We start from the raw sequence: 21,606 nt of genomic DNA on the forward strand, positions 1-21,606 counted from the left end.
ATTGCTACCAAGAACTGGGATTATACAAAATTTAGTCAATGTGATTACACAGTATATATGCAAAAAATTAACAAGAACACGAACTTTATCAAAACCGCATAAAGAAGGACGTGATATTGCACAATCAGTGAAGAGCGCACCGTAAACAGTCAACTGTTACGAGGTGATTTTTTTTTAAGTATCGTTTTCGAAAATCGATAAAGATGTTTGCATTTTAAGCAAATCATATATCCATTATTTCTTTGACAATCCTTTTCGGCTTTAATTATTAAAGGTTTTTTACGCTGATAAACAAGAACACGGTAAAATGGTACCAGTTTCAAATTTGTAATCATAAAAAATCAAAAGACAGAAGGCTCCTGGAGATAACCTATGTTTCATACAGATACATCAAATTCTTAAAAGCAATGAAAATTCGTGCGTGTTGACGGTGGCAATTCTCATAAATTTATTTTGTCCAACAAGAACACCTCTCCTGTGCAATTTTATATACAAGACGTCTAGTCTTCACTGACTTCTCAAAATTTTGCCCGGTCAGAAGTCTATTCATGTTTGCAAACAAATATAATATGATTGCTTAGAATTTACAGGTGTTATTAATATCTTGTTGAGGCTATTGACAAAATACTGACACAGGAGAAAAATCACGTTCTAATATCAGCTTCCAGCACTCCTTTCAACTATTAATTTGCACATTCGATAAAACTTGCCTTAGTGTATTCTAGGGGGTGATAATGTTAATATTTGCTGATGCATGAAGTTTTAAACGAAACTCCAAAAACATCGTCATATGCGCATTTATATGTAACTGCCTTTCTCGCATGTTAAATAAAACCCAACTAGGACAGGTATACTGAAGCAATGAACCTTGTACATACGGTATACTCGGGTGTCTGCACTCTTACAAGACACGAGAAGTATGCACAATTTAGATCTTGGACCCACGAGGAGACAAGAGAAAAAATAATTAAACAGTTGAGTCGATACCACACACGTCTTAGCAGTGGTGTAAAAAAAACAGCAAAGAAGATGGTTTTATTCGTTGAAACAGGCTTTTTACAGTATATTCAATACTTCCCCTCAACCAACGTAAGAGAGTACAACTGATTCATTTGCAAAGTGTTTCATACTTGCAAGACTACAAAAGAATTATGTTTAATGTTCATTGGAAATATTGTACAGTCTTTAACAAGAGAAGAATGAAGAAAAAAAAAAACTCTGCACGGGAAGCTCATAAATCAAACTAAACAGCACTTATGAGGAATGCCACGAAGAGATGGCAAAAGAAGTAGATACAACACGCCCACAAACAAACTAATGCATGTTGCAGAACACTTTCCAAGACCTACAAGAATGCACAATAAATAATGCCAAAGGTCGAGTGTGAATTCGTGGTATTCCCTAACGCAACATGAGACTATAATTCAACATTTTTTACGCAATCCTTTATCGCGGTCATTTCCTTTGCTTTTCTTATGGAGATTGACCACGCAACTATTTACATTTCTATTTAAAAATGGACTGGAGCTCCGAAGTTCAAGCGATGGCAGTTCCACAAAGAGGACGATAAAAGGGACAGGGAAAGTGAGAAGGATAATAAGACAAAGGCCATGACACAAAGGACACGCTTGATATGGAACATAACGTGTACATCCATCTCCACATAAATATGTATACAAGGCATTTGCCATCACAACATTATACTAAAAGGAATACACTCGTCAGAATACACATTGCAAATTTTCTTTTATCAGCCATCAGTCCTTAAAATCAGAGTTTACATACCAAGAAACTTTACATTCTACAAATGGTAAAGTTCAATCATTTAAACTGAAAACTGTAATGCGAATTACGTATCAAATTTACCTGATATTTATGAACGTGGAATCCGAACGGTCCTCAAAATAATAGCCAGAATGGGAGATGAACTCGATTAAACAAATAAAGTACTTATAATCTTAAATATTGCTAAAATATTTTTCGTTATCAGTTTTTAATTCTTTAGACTAAACACCGCCTACACAAAAAAATAAAATAAAATAAAATAAGAAAAAAATAAATAAATAAAATAAGCACTCAAGCTTTCTCTTGCAACAACGGATGACATATACCCTTTAACAAAGCCTAAAACCTGATAAAGGGAGCTTCAGCTTATAGTTTTCGGAAGACTCGAGACTATGGCGCAAGAATCATGAAGTATACTATACTAGTGCCATTCCATCACACTATCACCTTCATGTACATGAAGTACGGTGATCATTGTCTTGCTAATGGACTTATTTAGGACGGTAAGTACAGCAATTAGTATGAGAGATCGAGCATAGCAACTAAGACTACATATAATCAAGACCACAACTGGTACCTGATTGTCTTACAGGAATGATGTTCAGCAGTTTCTAGAGCCTTTACATAATGCCGTTTATCGAGTAGCCCATGCGTTCAATTTATTTCAATCCCTTGATAAATTAGTCATCAAAGTTAAAAGTGCTGGTGGTAGCGGCAGTCCAGCCAATTTTCGGTGTGTAAGAACAATGTCCAAATAATTGCTAAAGGATTTGTTTGTGTGTCAGCTGGTAAAGGGAATCTGCATGATATAAAAAAATGACAGGTTGAAAACCAACTACTCGATAGGTCTTCTTATAAAACCAATACCCATGAACTTCTTAAAAATTACCTTTTTCATTAAAATGAATGAGAGAGAGAGAGAGAGAGAGAGAGAGAGAGAGAGAGAGAGAGAGAGAGAGAGAGAGAGAGAGAGAGAGGGGCACTAAACTAGACTTGTACTTCTGGAGAAATCTTTATGAAACAAATTCAAATCATGGACTGGCTGGGACACAACTGAATTGCAATAAAAAAAAAACTGCCATTAAAAAGGTGACTTCAGCCGAAAAAAAATGTTCGCAAACAAGTTTTATTCAAAACAAGAAAGGTAACGCATTTAAGTGATGCATGATGAATAATTCATTTTGTCTTTCCACTGGGACATCATTTTGTCTTTCCACTGGGGCATCTATGTGGCCAGTGAGGTTAAAATAGCGGAAGTATTAAGAAAACAACATATATGATGCCAGAGAATACCAACGCAATAAACAAGACAATGCAGCAATGGCTAAAAAACATTGAAATAAGGGCATCTTAATGCTAGTAATGCCAGTAATGCTAACCTACCTGCTGGGAGCAAACCAGTTTGCCTTGTGCAATTGTGGAATCTTCTGATCCCCGAATGTTTCAGCAAGGAACAAAATCATTCCTGCTTTCTGTAGAAGTCTCTTGAATCTGGGCCTACTAGTTTTATTTTCTGTTCCCTTATATCTATTCATTTATCACCTTTTCCTATAACCTGTTTCCCTCTGCAGGCTGATTTCCCTTTGGAGGCAGCCCTCTTGCGTGTCCTCTCTTATGACTGTCCATAGGGTTTACTGCTCAAAATTTCATGAAAGAAAATCAGGAAGAACTCAGTACCGCTCCCATGCCTGGAAAAATAGCAAGGGTTGGAGTCAAGAAGGGCATCCGTCCGTAAAACTTCTGTCGAAACCAATTATGAAATGTGCCGTTCTAGATAGAAACAGCTGGAGAGGCTCATTAAAGCAGCTACCCCGACTGGGGAATAAGCTGAGAAGACGACGACGGGGAAGTGCTTACTAATGCCACGTCACGTGGCGAGACACTATTAAATTCCTTCCTTCCGACCGAGGGTGACGGTTGGCACCTTCCTCCTTGAAATCGGAGAGACAGACCACAGAGTCTTTCATTGCAAGCAGGCGTCGAGGGAAAGTCAAGCAACGATGCCTTCGCAGTTTATGTCAGCGTTTTTTAAAGTATGTTACCTCTAATCAGTGGTGCAGAACACCTACCAGAATCGGTTTTTCCTAGACAAAACATCAAGCATTTCATGAAGTTGTCAAATTTATTATTGTTATTCATTGCCATTAAAATCATTAAAATCACTATCATTTCTCCTAATTTACTTGTAGAAGGCGTTTTTTTTTTAAACTAGAAGGCGTTTTCTTTTTTTTATAACTAGTTTCTCCTAAAATCATAACTTTCATCATATCACATTAAAAATTTATATATATACATATATATATATATATATATATATATATATATATATATATATATATATATATATATATATATATATATATGCATATACATATATATATATAATATATATGCATATGCATATATATATATATATATATATATATATATATATATATAAAATATATATATGAGATGATTTTTAATGATTTTAGAAGAAACTAGTTATAAAAAAATTAAACGCCTTCTAAGAGTAAATTAGGAGAAATGATAGTGATTTTAATGATTTTAATGGCACGAATAACAATAATAAATTTGACAACTTCATGAAATGCTTGATGTTTTGTCTAGGAAAAACCGATTCTGGTAGGTGTTCTGCACCACTGATTAGAGGTAACATACTTTAAAAAACGCTGACATAAACTGCGAGGGCATCGTTGCTTGACTTTCCCTCGACGCCTGCTTGCAATGAAAGACTCTGTGGTCTGTCTCTCCGATTTCAAGGAGGAAGGTGCCAACCGTCACCCTCGGTCGGAAGGAAGGAATTTAATAGTGTCTCGCCACGTGACGTGGCATTAGTAAGCACTTCCCCGTCGTCGTCTTCTCAGCTTATTCCCTAGTCGGGGTAGCTGTTTTTAATGAACCTCCTCCAGCTGTTTCTATCTAGAACGGCACATTTCATAATTGGTTTCGACAGAAGTTTTACGGACGGATGCCCTTCTTGACTCCAACCCTTGCTATTTTTCCAGGCATGGGAGCGGCACTGAGTTCTTTCTAATTTTCTTTCTTGAAATTTTGAGCAGTAAACCTCTATGGACAGTCATAAGACAGGACACGCAAGAGGGCTGCCTCCAAAGGGAAATCAGCCTGCAGAGGGAAACAGGTTATAGGAAAAGGTGATAAATGAACAGATAAAAGGGAACAGAAAATAAAATCAATAGGCTCAGATTCAAGAGACTTACTGTATATGTATAAATACGTGTGTGTCTGTCTTAATAAGTTTCCTTTATAAGGGGTGGAAAAAAAACACTCACTGGTCACTGCCACATTCAAACTTCAATAGCTGAATTCTTCATGAAACCTCTGTGCAGTCAATTTGCAACAGAAGCCAATTCAAAACGCTACAAGGAGGGCTCATTGGCTGTGCTAGAACATCCAGAAAAGCGCTGTGCCATTTACCTCTATCTTCCACGTACTCTTACACCATCTAGATATTGAGGCTCTTCCTTTCCAATACCTCTCCCACACTATCTATCCCCTTTTCGGCACTCCCCTCTTTCGTCCTCCCAACACTTCTGAATTGGGCTATAAACTTTTCACAAACATATCATCGTCTATTCTTTTTACTTGAGTCAAACATCTCAAAATATTGGATTCCTTTCACTTTTTTAACCTTTGTTTACCCCCTACTGATCTCTACATCTCATCCTGTCAATTCGTCTTGCATCCCTGACACTGGTTTTTATATATATATATATATATATATATATATATATATATATATATATATATATATATATATATATATATATATATATATATATATATATATATATATATATATATATATATATATATATATATATATATATATATATATATATATATATATATATAAGTAAGGTCACTGACCACATGCCTTCTCCTTCTTTCCTTTATCCCAGCTGTCGCTGGTACCCATTCATAGCAGGTTCGACTTTTCGTCGGCAGGCGAGCGGGGTCGAACCACAACCTTGCAAAGGCGAGCCCAACGCTCTACTACATTCATACATTTATGTATACAAGTAAACTCGCGTACGTATGAATCGTGTTATATGCAATGTGTCTATTAATTCTCTGAAATTCCCTACAATGGAAACAAAATGAGACGTAGAAGACCTAATAATTGCACATATGAATCAAAAGTCAAAATCTTAATATATATATATATATATATATATATATATATATATATATATATATATATATATATATATATATATATATATATATATATATATATATATATATTATAAATATGATTAAAAAATCACAGTAGATGCACGTGACTTCAGTGTATAAGCGAATCCCACAGGAAAGTGACAGGCAGAAGTTCAGTACCAAGCGCTTTCACGTTTATTAACGCATCGTCAGGGCATAAAATGAAGACACATAAAAATGAGACACACATTAAAATGAATGGGTACCAGCGACAGCTGGGATAAAGGAAAGAAGGAAAGGGCATGTGGTCAGTGACATATACCAATATAACTAAATCCAAATCAGTTTCCCTAAAGATCAACCCATGACCACAATATCAATATCCTATTGCCTTCTCTACGCAGTTATTGTAATTTATATACTAACAAAGGATGGTATGATCACCTAATGTTAAACTTTGTCTTAAATCTCTGAATTTAACCATGCAGTTGTCGACAAATATTTCTCAGACATGAAATCTTTATTAAAATTTTACAGTTAAGACAATTGATATACATAAAACATCGTCGTTCGGTCAAATTCATCTTTAAAACTTTCATAACTGTAATGCATCGCCATCACACCCAAAGAATCTTGGGTTAATTTCAGTTTCATACAGTAAATAAAGGTGATGATATAAAGAATATCATAGATAAACATGCTAATGAGAGAAGCATAAATTTATGTATTTTTCTTATTTTTATTAGTAGTGATGAATACCTTACAGTATCAAATCACAGGACTCTCTCTCTCTCTCTCTCTCTCTCTCTCTCTCTCTCTCTCTCTCTCTCAGAGAGAGAGAGTCCTGTGATTTGATACTGTAAGCTATTCATCACCTACTAATAAAAATAAGAAAAAGTACATAAATTTCTGTTTCTGTCATTAGTATCTCAGTTATCTATAATATTCTTTATAACATCACCTATATATATATATATATATATATATATATATATATATATATATATATATATATATATATACACAGTATACACACACATATGTATATATACATATATATATATATATATATATATATATATATATATATACATATATATATATATATATATATATATATATATATATATTGTAATATAAATGCAAGATGACAACTTGCTGTTTTAAAGAACAGCTTTTGATTACTAATGCAAGGTTTTATTTCACCCGCTTACACACACACACACACACACACATATATATATATATATATATATATATATATATATATATATATATATATACATATATATATATTACTATATAAATGCATAGATATACATATATATATATATATTTATATATATAAAATATACATACATTATATATAATATACATATACAGTATATATATATATATATATATATATATATATATATATATACACACATATATATATAATATACATATACATATATATATATACACACACACACACACACACACACACCTCTTTCAACCCCCACCCCTGACTAATATACTCATAAATCAGGCAAAATGTTTAGCATAGACCTGAGGACAAAATCGTTAAAAGGCTCTTGGGAAGGATATCCCAGTGATCAGAAACTAAGAACGCACTTACCATCATTTTGACAAGGGAAATATTGTCCTGTGTCGCGGTATGAATTTGGGGGACTTTCTCCATTACAGGAGATCAATGCTGGGTCCACATGGGCATAGGTATTCCTACGGCACATCTTCGCTGGGGGAATTATCAGTTCCTTCTCCCACTCTTCTTTCTCCCACGACCTTCGTGCAACTTCTGTGGACTTCGTCTGTCTTTCACTGCCCTTCCTCCGCCGAAGGGTGGTGAAGCTCAGAGTTCTCGAGCGAACGGTTCTCTCCTCCATGCTAGTGGGGGAATTCACCACCGAGTTCGGAGAGGATTGTAATGACTCGTCGTCCAGAGAGTGCTGTAGAAAATGACTGTTCAGTGGCATGCCCAGGTCAGTGAAGGGTATGGGTCCTCCTGACGCCGGGGAATCCGGTGACGTAGCAGGTGTATTGCAACACTCACGGCTTGATAAAGAGGACAGCGAGTCATTTTGATCCTCACTCTCTGGGCTGTCGAGAACTGATAAGTTATGAAAGAATGGCGAAGGAGCGCCTTGCTCAAGAATCGGGGGACTGCTGGTTTCCCAAAAGCCAACCATTCGCACGGGGGACGTTGGCGAGCTTTGGTCAATGTGAAGCGAATTGCGGATGGAGCGAGTGATAACCGAAAGAAACGATTTTTTCCGACGTCGCAATGTTAAGGGAGATCCGCCCACGGGAAGCTGCATGGTACCAGAGGTGGTCATCCTAATGGGAAAAGGTCAGTCTACAAGAGCTGAGTATGTCATATCAGCATAACACTTGATGTAAACAGTGCTGGGTTAAAACTAATCATATTCTCCACCACGATTCAGGCGATATAGATCAGCAACACGATCGATACCGATGAAACAAGTGGACTCCCCAATCACCACTAACGTCAGCTCACATGACGGTCTGCGCACACCATCCGCACACGAACACTAAATCACCACGACTGCGAATGTCCGGAGAGCCACAGCCCAGCAGCATACGAACACGTACATACATCCTGAGTATACGCAGAGCAAGTGTCTGCTGCTTATCTTTCTCGTACATAATATCGCTACGCTGTCAGGTGTGCGCGCTCTCCCTTACAAACCTCGATGTATTCTAAAAGCTACGGGCGATGGCATTTGCCTACGGTGCTCAGCATATCTCGAACAAACGTAGGAAAATTTTATGGCAAAATTTTCAGTGGATTTTAACACACTGCATACAAAATAAGCATGTACTCGTTTCTTCAAGATAAAAGAACAAAAATATGATGCTACATTAAAACAATAAAAACAAAAACGCTATATTCGATCGCATATTGTTTCCGCTAGTTTCACACTATCGTTAAAACGTATTTCAAGAATTCTGTGTGGTTAATGTTACCTAGAAATATTTAGGGCATGCAATGGACATTTTCCCCTAACCTTTCAATCATAACACGTCCCATTGCAGCTTAGCAATACAATTACATTTTCTATAACAAACTTCAGTGAATCACTTGGCCACTCATGCTGATGAGTGAAACATTTAAACTTACAATAATAATAATAATAATAATAATAATAAATAATAATAATAATAATAATAATAACAACGACTTTCTACTTACAGGATATCTGCTTAAAATGTATTACAGTACTGCAAGTGTCAAAAGTTCCCGAACTTCCAGTCGGTATTTTATGCGATACCCAAAAGGCACAGGTTCGAATATTGATCAGAGTATAATAATTTATTCCCCAGGTAAAGGGAAATCGATAGAAGGGCATTTATGGTCTTAATATTTGAGAATAACATAAGTCACATGTGAATTAGTGACAAAACTAGCATGCATGCAGGCACGCACCCATGCATACATACATACATACATACACGCATATATATATATATATATATATATATATATATATATATATATATATATATATATATATATATATATATATATATATATATATATATATATATATATATATATTAAACTTGATCACTTGCACAACTGTTCTGTATTCATACAATTAATAACAGGACCTCATTTAAACAGGATGGTGTCTCACAAGATACCATCCTGTTTAAATAAGGTCCTTTTATTAATATATGTATGTCGTACGTATGTATGTATGTGTGTGTTTATGTATGCATATATATATATATATATATATATATATATATATATATATATATATATATATATAGAGAGAGAGAGAGAGAGAGAGAGAGAGAGAGAGAGAGAGAGAGAGAGAGAGAGAGAGAGAGAGAGAGAGAGAGGTGCAACTGCACGTTTACAGAGGACTGATAAGGTGGTCAAGAATAGAGAAAAAAGATAGCGAGTAACCTAAAGTAATAAAAACACTACCCTGCATAATTTCAGCAAAATATTCCACCAAATACTAACTGGGTATTTAGTTCTAGATTAGTGATTAACATTAGTGGAGTGGCATTGCCGATGTTTGAAAAATTGAACGTGAGGCATAACGTCTGCGAAGAGAAATGAATTGTGGGTCACATGGAAAATTTTGATTCCCCTTTCGAAGAAGAAACGATATAATACAAGTCAAAGTTACGTCACAGAAAAACTATACACGGTCTTACGTAACTAAGGTAACCAGACAGTCATGTAAATGCACCCTCATCTACTTTTGTATGGTACTGTTCTGCCAACTGTATACATATGAAGCGCGGGCATTACTAAACATTAAGAAATTCACTAAGTAACAAACCGATTAGATTAAGACAAATATGATGCGGCCCATTTCCGTTTTCAATATAAGACCCCGTACGGTGCACTGTAGGCATTGCTTAAGGTTCTTTTTAGGGTCCCTTCGGTCCCTAGCTGCAACCCCTTGCATTCCTATTACTGAACCGCCATTCATATTCTCTTTCTTCCATCTTGCTATCCACCCTTTCCTAACAACTGTTCCACAGTGCAACTGCGAGGTTTTCCTCCTGTTATACCTTTCAAACCTTTCTACTCTCAATTTCCGTTTCAGGGCTGAATGACCTCATAGGTCCCAGTACTTGGCCGTTGGCCAAAATTCAATATTCTATTCTATTCTATTCTTCAATATAAGATGACAAGAAAAAACACACGTGAAAGGCATTATGTAGCGTAAAGGCCCTGTGCTATTTTACTGCTGCATTCGATAAAAATTCAATGCCGGATTACAAGAAAAAACGCATAATCTGTCAACTCTGCAGAGAAATTTTTTTTTACATGAAGCTGTAAACACAGAAAGCATCTATTTCGAACTATTTATGCAAATAAAAATAAACTAGTGCACAATTGTAATTAATTAGCTAATATCACGGCATACAACCGTTTTCTTACATCACTACAATCCGCAATTAATCAATTCTCTGGAAAAATAATATTTTTCATGATTATTTTAGGGATTGGATAAAAGCAGTGCTAAAGTAACTGCTTACCTTCAGTATGTTTGCAGATTACATATAAACTAGTCCTTATACCATAAAAATGGCAGTAACAAGAGAGATAACAGTGTATGGGAAGTAAAGTCCCCTGCATTTAGACTTGCCGGTCTACGGCAATTTCATTGAAATCGGTGTACTCTTTATTCTGGTTGAAGGGGAAGGGTCCCAAGTCAAGACTCGAAAAAGCTGTCGTGTGTCGCCCATTATTTAAGAAAGAAATGTGGCCTATGAACAGAAGAGAAACACGCTTCCTTATCCAACTCCATCCTGACCTCCGAGGGAAGGTAAAGACGCGTAAGGTTTTCAGGTCTGAAGGAAGTTCAACAACTAATTAGAAAACCCATATTCCCAATCTTGTCAGAATGAAAACAGGCGGTCTATCTATCTATCTGTACACACACACACACACATATATATATTATATGTGTGTATGTGTGTGTGTGTGTCTTCATTCTAACATGACTGTGATTCTGAACAGGGCTTCTCTTATCAGCTGCTGAGCTTCCTTTAACCTTACTGTTCTTTGCTTTTCTGTGGGGGGTAGGTTGTGTTTCTCTACTTTTCCTAGGTTACTCTCTCTCTCTCTCTCTCTCTCTCTCTCTCTCTCTCTCTCTCTCTCTCTCTCATAATCTGACAAAACTCATCAGCTCTCTTGAGCCTTGACTTGGGATTCTTGCCCTTTATACGTACAGTAAATGCTTGCTTGCTGAATGCAACTTATAAATATTTAATAAAACAACAACAGGAAAAACTTGAACAAATAACCAGCGATTGGCTCCGCTTCCTCCATGCCTACATTTAACAGTAATTTCAGTCTATGAACTGCGTACATTCTGATATTCATTATGTACACAGGTGTTTAAATTATTGCTGAGGCACGCTATATTAAGTAGATTTTATGGGATTTTCATGCTAATTTTATCGTCGCCCAAAAACTTTACATTTTCTAATCTATACACCAGGTCGGTATTACCAACCATGAAGTTTCTTTTGTACTATGAAACAAGAAATTAAGTGCGCTGGTGGAAAAATAAATCTTTAAAAAAATCACGCAAACTTGCGTCTGTTGCCCTAAACTTTAATTATTGTTGTTGATGAATAACATATATGTTCGATCTAAGGTATTTTTCATTACGTTAATGAAACCGCACCATTACATCAAATGTGTTCGCGAAGCTCCTTAATGGCTTCATTTATCAGACCAGAAGTGCTAGACTTCATAAAGAGACAGAATTGACCGGGCATAAAAAAAACAGCAAATGTGGAAATCAACAGACTTAAAAACAGCACTAATCGTAGGTTAAGAAAACCTTGAACTCAACTACTCTCAGAATTTAAAAGGAAAGTGTCAATGACTGAATACAGTGAGTATTCGTTGAGATTTTAATGTATTTTTATATTTGCTACCACTAAATCCAAAGTTTCCAGCTTATTTAAAATGCTCCAAGAATCAGTAAATGCGCATGCGAAAATATAAAACATACCAAAATCTAGGTGGTGAAAAAATTAAAAGAATCAACTTAGGTCGAAATGGTCGAAACACATTTGAAATATAAACAGAATAATTACCATCAGAAAAGGTGCGCCTCTTATTTCCAGCTGGTTGCGATACTGTTCAGTGCAACGTAAAACTGCACATATCATAAGGAATCGACAACTTAAAGCGTGCAAAAAATAACTGGACCACAGTTTTTTATTTTGTTAATAATTACCAGCTAACCGTGCACAGTAACTCGAACAAGGCTGAAATGATGACGTCGACTGAGGAATAGTTACTTCTTAAAATGAGCTGCACATAATTCAGTGTAAAGATGGGAACTCGGCCATGAATTCATACCAGTAGTTAGCTCCTGAATCATCTCAGAGCACCAATAATGAGGCAGTGAGATGTACCAAGAAAGTTTACAAAACTAAAACTATTCTCAAAGATAATATGAATGTGGAATTCTCTGCTATTTCTCTTGAAATATCTTTACAAGGATAAGCGTTGCCTATTAAGTTAGTTAACAACTGTTTGTTAATCAAGCTCATTATACAGAGATATTTAGCAAAATAAAATCTGGGACTGGCTCCGTATATCAGCATGTTACAATCCGGTTCCACTTCAACATATAATTTGTAACCGTTCATTTTCAAGATCTATGGACGACGCTGACCAGATTTTTGTTCAAATAAATTTACCATTCGTTTTGCGTTATACTTTTAATTTCACACTTGTTGAAAGATTTCGTTATCAGGACATAATGACACGTGTTTCCATATTTAACACGCACTTCATGACTGATGTTTTCAGCGGGGTATAAACTGAATGTTCGTTAAAATTTTAAACGAAAAAAAAAGTTTACAACGGGATAACAGAAGATCTTACAAGCTTAATCTACTTGATCTTCCTTTCATGCAGAGGGGATGCCTCATTACATATACCGAGCAGATATCATCATATCATCGTTATGAAATGACACTCGTGCTCTGATGCTCATAACGAAACAAATGCCGAGTAATAAGTTCCTTGGCGTTAGCTACAACTCGTATACATTCCCCTTAATGTTTCATCAGAATAGCCTACCTTCACATCAGTGGCTTAAGGACTGTTCATACTAATTAAAACAATATCATTAACAAATGACAGGATCAATGGCAAATGCTTTGCAAATCCAACATAAGAATTACTTAGCAGGTACTTGTATCTTTAATTATCTAATAATATGTCAGTACTTTTCATAAGTAAATTAAAAAAATGTACATCCACATTCAAGTTCCTGCGGCAGAATAAACCACAATATATTAATGAGAGAGAGAGAGAGAGAGAGAGAGAGAGAGAGAGAATGCCATCAATTTCTTTGGCAACAAGACACATTACGGCCATAGAAGTAAGGCAACTGTGGGGGGAAAGTTCCATCATGCTTAACCTTTTCTTGGCAATGCAGCAATGTGCGCCAACACCATTAAGTACAGGTACTAAATAATGCAGCCTTGATCACTGTATCACTTACGCACCACAGCTAGCTCTTATAGTTTCTTCCATGGGAAAGTAATTTTATTAGAAATTTTTTCAAAATCTTGTAGCGTTTGCCATAATACTAACTAATTTACACCATTAAAAAACAAATTATGAAAATTTTGTTTCGAAACACTGACTTACAAGTCAATGATTTCAAACACATCTTCGTAATTCATCTTTTAATTTTCTTAAAACAGGCCATTAACCTCTTCATTTATTTCTCACTCTATACTGAATGCCATTTTAGCTTGGAAGGTCCAGAATGTATCAGGTGATTTTCAGGCTAATTTATAGGATCTCATTAAACTATTGCATACTCCAGAGTAAGTGTTTACCAATATTAAGATATTAACAGTAGCAATAGAAATACTTAAACTCTGAGAGCATGCTGTTAGCACAATTTCCTTCATGCTGCTTATTAATAGCCAGGTTTCAGTGTTCAACTGACTTGAAAATGGGCTTAGTTAATCTTTTTGATATATGTCCACGTAAAAGCGCACTTTCCTACAAATGCTAAAATTACGCTTTTAAAATAAGAAAAAAAAAAATGTGGGATTAATTTTTTCCAAAACCTTGTTTGTTCATATTTCTCTTTCATATTACGAATTTCTTCGGATTTTCCATTTAGTAATCTTGTAGTTAAAAAAAAAAAAACTATTTTTACTGGTACCATTTTTCAAGTTCAAAAGAAGAAAACATTTCGAGAGGAAAGTTCCTCTCGTCAGGAGAAGAATGAAGATAAAAATAAACACGAGATTCACGACAACAAAGCCTGTGTAGGCCGAGTGACTGAACCAAGACCTAGAGACTGAACAGTCCTGGCAGTTCTCCCTCCTTAGGAAAAACCACGTTGGTTAGTTGTTTCACGTTAAGCCGGCATTGTGAGTGACAGGACGCGCCCTTACCCAACGGAAAGAAAATCACGAGAAAATGCCGAATGGATGCGAAATGTGGAAAATCATTTACGAATGATAGTATTGTGCATCAACTTTCTCTTAGAGTCGTGACTGACTTCAGTGCGGTGTAACAAAGTTTAAAATCATCTGGCTATTAAATACTTCTAATGGTTGTCATTGTACATCGATGGTCAGGTAGTAGTGAAGGTTACAGTGTTATCTTCAAGCGCCAGGTTCTTAAACTAATTTATCTGACATATTAATTTCTCAGGTGCTGTCTAGTCTACATTTTAATTTCCATTTCTTATTTTCACCTTCCTGAAGTCCTCTCCTCTCGGTTCTTTACCTCTGGGTTTTTACATATGGATATTCTATTCTGTGGAAGCAAGCAAATACCCCCTTCGGTTTGTTCCATCAATATTCGTGTGAGGATATTAAGGATGGAGATCATTTAGGAATAATGAAAGTGCATAACTTATTGAGGTTCCCGTCATAATCATACTTGGTTTGTTTGTGGAAGATTTATATGAAGCATCCAACAAAAAAAAATTACGACTGATCAATTGAATGATTTACTGACTTGGTTTATTTGTGGAAGATTCATATGAAGCATTCAACAACAACAAAAATTACAACTGATCAACTGACTGATTTACTGACTTGATTTATTTGTGGAAGATTTATATGAAGCATTCAACAACAACAAAAATTACGACTGATCAATTGACTGATTTACTGACTTGGTTTATTTGTGGAAGATTTATATGAAAGATTCAACAACAACAAAAATTACGACTGATCAACTGATTTATTTGCTGATTCTAGGCTCTCTGGTGTGATGCTGCATTCCGAAAATACAAAAACATTCTTTCAGAAAAAATACCAAAATATTTCACATGTGCACACGATTATCTAATAAAGCCTGAAAACAAACTGACGAAGAGCTGACCATTCCTGAAATGAAACTACCTCCACTTCCTATGAATATTACTGTCGACATTCATCTGTAATTCACAAGTATACAGCTAAGAATTGAAAAAAAAATCAGCAATTATCAATGCCAAAATTTATTCTCGGTAAAATAGACGGTCAAAAATTAAGATTAAAACTCAACCACTAGCGCGTAAGGTTGGTCAGCACAGTTCCAAACTCAAATATATTTTAAGGCAATATAAACAAAATGGAATAAACATGCTACACCTTTCTAACATTTCAAATCAAAACGAACTCTACTGTTAAACAAACCATAAAGCAAGACTGACAACGTATGGAGAGCCAGTAACACCCTTTAGTTAAAATTGAATAAAATATCAAGCATTGTCTTGATTACCGCCAAACAGAGGTATCAGGTGGGCAAACGCACGCTGTATCCGAAGTTACTAGACTAAACATTACAAAAAGCCTTATGACAGAAGGTCATTAAGACTGAATTCCTTCAAAAACGTCTGTTCAAGCATTTTACCACGTTACCTTACCACCGCAACCTTCAAACTGCCACACCGAAGTACAGCGTTGCTTATGCAGCTAATCACACTCCCTTGATTAAAACAAAGCTAACCACGGTATTATTCTCCGACGTACGTCTAAACTTACGCATGCATGAATATTAAAACCGAAGATGAAGGTAAAAATAATAACAACTTGAATAATACGTTATGTAGTGGCCCAATACTCAGGGTTAATGATGGGTTTTATTTCGAAAGCTATTAAGCTGTTAACAAATTATTATTATTATTTCAGTAGAAGAAGCCGACTCACATTGGACATGCACACAGGGACCACTGACTTGAAATTAAAGCTTCCAAAGAATGTTGGTTTCAACCTCTCACCGCAGACCCCACACTGTAGCAGTAGCTGGTCATGATAAAGAGCCAGTGATTTTTCATCGCCCTGGGGGAGACGCGAACCCGCGGCATCTGAGTGGCATACCACGACACTAACCACTATACCAGCGGACCAGCTAAATTGTATAATTCAATAAATGTGTAACTGCGGAGTTCTTTGTCCCAACAATAATAATCTTCGGCATGTTGAATTACACTAGTTATCAGAGAGAGAGAGAGAGAGAGAGAGAGAGAGAGAGAGAGAGAGAGAGGAACAGCTGGTCGTGTCTAATGACCATATGTAATACGAGAGATCTGACGCGACGTAATTACCAAACGAGTGGAAGCTTCTTCCGATGTACAGACTTTCCTCCACCATAATCATAGGAAAATACAGATTAATTTATGAAATAAAACTTAGGCACAGGTGAAGACCGCCCTAGTTCAAATAATGTTTAACAACGTAACAACGTCCAGCAGTACTTTCTTTAGAAGGAATATAAGTTCACTTGCAACTAGATGAAAGGAGAAAGGCTGACTAATATTAACCTCTCATAATGAAGGAAATGTGATTTTCCTTCATTTAACAGTTAGTGCCACAGTATGAGTCACTGTATTCTGACCTGTCCTGGAAACAAGGTACAGTATCTTTATTACTGAATATTACTTATCATAGAGTGAATACATCATTTATGGTGTGTTGTAATGATTTCGTTATTTCTAAAAAAATGACTATTATATAAAGTATTCAGTATAATATAAACCATTTCCCTTACAACGATTTTTCATTAAATTTGTTCATATATTATCTAACAACGAAAATTTTTCAGTTACAAATATCCTGTTCGTCGTAGCTAAGCACTACTGTGAATAAACGGGACACACCTGTTAGATGATACTGGTGAATCAACGCCAAATATGAACTGGTGTCACCTACTGTACTGTATGGAATTATACCTACCCCGTTAATTAGATTTCATGGGAAAGGTTTTTAACCACTCTGGTTATGATAAACTAGCTTCAGAATAAATCCCTCTCCAGGAAAGGGAGTGCCCACTTGATTTATATTTAGTAACAACAAAATAACGCGGTATTCCTTTAAAACTTTAGTTTTCAATGTCATTTCAAAAAAGGTGAACTGAGGATTGGCCAAAAATCTATCAGTGTTGTATGTAGATTTCCTGTTTTCTCCAAACACACATGCAACCAAGAGATTGAATATTTCTTTATTCATTCGAAAACATCCTGCTATTTACATCCAACTCCAAAAATGCTGATAGAGACGGGGGTTAATTCACAAAATGTAAAAAAACGTCTCTGGGAAAATAGGAACATTTAGACAAAGGCTTGGAAAACATGGTTTTGTTTGCCCAGTTCTGATGCTACAGAGATTCACACTCAGAGCATTTATGAGTCCCCACGATCTCCATAACGACGCTCACCCTGGTTTGGGTTTTTTATTCATTTTTCATAACTACTGTAAGCACTATGTACTCATTATGTGCTCTTATTACTATTCATTATATTGTAATTCTTCATAAGTAAATAACTTAATTATCATGCTTCTAAAGTACAAATGTCCTAATAGTGAAAAAATTAAAATAGAACAAGGATAAAGTTAAATATACAGAATTAATACCATAAACAGTGAGCAGCCAAAACAATAAATGGGTTAAAGATATGACATAAAAAAATAGTTCTTTCAAAGAGTCACTGAAGTTTTATGCAGACTTCTTCCAAGAATCAATAATAACAACACTACTATGAAACAATTCCATACACATGTAATAAAGGAATGAATAACTCTTGGTGCCGAACATCGTGACATAATACACCACTGCCTGTAAAAGCGGCTGGCCATCAATGTCATGTGGCTTTTCAAGATACTTGACACTGACACGTCCATTCCTTTGAGCCTAATTATATATATATATATATATATATATATATATATATATATATATATATATATATATATATGTGTGTGTTGTGTGTGTGTGTGTGTGTGTGTAGACCCATAAAACCCCTATGATAGAAAGGCAACGTGGAGGTTGCTGAGGAAGTAAGATTTGAAGGATAAGTTGGTGAAAGAGATAAAAAGTGTCGATGATGAAAACGAAGCGAGGTGCAAAATGTAAACAAGAGAGGACTGGTTGGAGTAAAATCGAGTCTGAGACCAAGGTGTTTTATGCCTCCATGGCTGTTTAATATTGTTATGGGCGGGGTGGTGTGAGATGTCACAGAATGGAAAGCAGACGTTGGTGCAAAGTTGCGGGGTATGAAAATGAGCTGTAAATGGAGTGCAGAATATATATTTACGGATGATGTTGCAGTAACTGGGGATGATGAAGACAATTCAAGGAATTAGAAAGAAGTTTGCAAAAGGAAAGATTTGACTATAAATGTGTAGGAGTAAGGTTTTGGGGGCGAATTAAAATAGGAAAGTGAAGCAATGAATGTTAATATGGATGGCGGGAGAATGGAAGCAGTTGATTCATATAAGAATTTGATAGCACTTGTAACGGACGACAGTAGGAAGAGAGAAGAGGCAAGTCAGAATATGTGGAGCAGGTAGCAGATTGTGTGCGAAAGCCTCGGAGGAGACTTAGTGTCTAAGAAAAGTAAGGCTGGAAAATAGAGAAGGCTTGTTTAGGCAACGCTCCTTTACCAGAATGAAGCGCAGATACTGAATGTGAGTATGTGACAGGAATAAAAAAAAAAAAGTGGGAGCAATTAGTGTGACTTGTTTACGTAGTTTAAGCGGCGTTTGAAAAATTGAAAGGCTAAGAAGAAGCGTGATATGATTGGTGGTAAAAAGGTTAGCTTAAGCGAAGAGATGGCTTACAGAATATTGAAAGTGTTTGGTCTTGTGAACGGCGAAGCGTCAGTAGGGGCGTTCGACCCATTGCTGATGAGTCTTCCGTGCAGGTGTATGTGTAGTTTAATGTTGTGGAAGTTTCCTGCACAGTGGTGTGCACTCACGAATTATCAGGTAAAAATGTCATAGTACCAGTGACTTGTCTTCTAGGCAGAATTCTCATCTGATAACTAAATAAAAAAAACTCTCAATACCATACCAAAGATTAATATGAAAATACGAAAGAACTCTACAATATCATATGTTATACATGTACACGATAGGGATAACTTTTTGAAACTACAAATCCGTGTTATGAAAATTAAATAAAGGACCCTTCAATATAATAATATATACAGTGTATATATATATATATATATATATATATATATATATATATATATATATATATATATATATATATAATTAATGTTAATTATATATATATATATATATATATATATATATATATATATATATATAATTAATGCGTTAATTATATATATAAAATAATATACACAGATACTTACATATATAAATACATACATACTGTGTATAAAATGTATACCAGTATGTATGTAAATAGCACATAAATTGCAACATAATGGCAAATGCGTGAACACAAACGCAATAAAAAAAACACTAATCTCAGAGAAGGAAAGAGCGAATAAAGAAAGAGGAGACGAAGTATAGAATAGCAAAGGGCTTGGGTGTCTGGGAGTGACGAGGGGGGTCTGTGTCCTTCCTACTGCCAAATCCCGCATCCGCATCGACCCTATACGAGCATACGTCATCCGCATCCTCTCCCAGACCCACCCCCCCTACGACAAACAACCGCAGGCTTCCTTCAGCTCTAGATAGATACCTGCTACCCCCCAAAGGCTTTATCAAAACTTGCATTATGTCCATTATGTGATGTAATGTGACGTAATGTTATGATGACACTTTATACGTGTCTTCGGCAATGCCATCATTCTAAACTTTAAAGGCATCGAGTGGGCAGGTAAACTGATATATAACTGAATATTTATGCATGTAGGAGGGAGAGAGGATTACACTGGATCCACTCTTTTACTCAAACGTATCCAAAGTAATATTGAAAGGGGAGAGACTCGCAGACCGAACTTTTAATGCAGACGAAAAGTGGAAATGAAGCAAAATAAAATCCACTGTCCTCATGTCTGATAATCGTCCCAGTTATAATTGTTCTCGATCGAACAAAGAAGCTTGCGAGTTTAAATGTCAATAAAGGATGTAAACACATGCACACTCATCACATCCGGCAGTCCCAAGAATGTTGCTTACTCACAAGTATACACACACATCAGGCGCGAGTGCAACGACACTCGGGTACTGTGTCTGCGAGCAAGCCAAGTTCCATTTGAAGCTAAATACTAAAAGTTCTTTGACCGTATTTTTAAAATAGCACTTATGAATAACATTTGCAGTTCACTGTTCTGAAAATGCGTTTGCGATGTCACACTTTATCTCTGTTTGATTTGGCTGAATACCATGCAAGTAATCATCGCACTCACACAACGATGTCATTGTGCATCGTGCCCTGTAAATAACAGAACACTGCAGCAGTGTCTTAGAACACAACCTACATCATAACAGAGAATCTGCTAAACCATAAAAGGCCTAAAAAAGTCACAAACCCTTAACTACATAAGCGATAAAACTGACCTCTGCAAATAATTGACCGTCATGGCGACTACTGATTTTCAAATCACGCAAAAAATATTCTCTTCCACAAAAGTTGTTGGCTGTGAATATCTTGAGATGACAGGTACAAAAGAGCACATAATTAGGAAAGTACGAGTGTAGCATGTCTTTGTTCTGAAAGGTATGTGGATAAGATCTGGAAGACATGGAATGCCTATAGAAGTCACGGGGGAATGCAAGTCAGGGTGGGAATGTACGAAGGGATTGTTAAGCCAACTCTCCGTAATGGAAGTGAATTTCGATGTGGAATGAGAATGAACGAGTAAAGGTTGACGCTTTTATGATGAACTGTTTGCATCGTAT

The 21,606-nt window shown here is 35.8% G+C and overlaps 1 protein-coding gene across 17 annotated transcripts in view; it reads right to left on the reverse strand.

Moving 5' to 3' along the window:
• wake (wide awake) overlaps nucleotides 1-21,606 on the reverse strand; it is a 1,231,097-nt gene that overhangs the window by 35,933 nt on the left and 1,173,558 nt on the right. Inside the window, exon 1 of one of the 17 annotated variants that reach the window (XM_067110047.1) lies at nucleotides 7,586-8,612. The exons of the other annotated variants lie outside the window; for them this stretch is intronic. Within the exon in view, the coding sequence (XP_066966148.1) occupies nucleotides 7,586-8,303 (718 nt within the window). The 5' untranslated portion in view covers nucleotides 8,304-8,612. Of the gene's footprint in view, nucleotides 1-7,585; nucleotides 8,613-21,606 lie in introns of those variants that run through there. 17 annotated transcript variants of the gene reach the window in all.

Source organism: Macrobrachium rosenbergii, chromosome 10 (genome assembly GCF_040412425.1).
Source record: "Macrobrachium rosenbergii isolate ZJJX-2024 chromosome 10, ASM4041242v1, whole genome shotgun sequence".
NCBI classification, from domain to species: Eukaryota; Metazoa; Arthropoda; class Malacostraca; order Decapoda; family Palaemonidae; genus Macrobrachium; species Macrobrachium rosenbergii.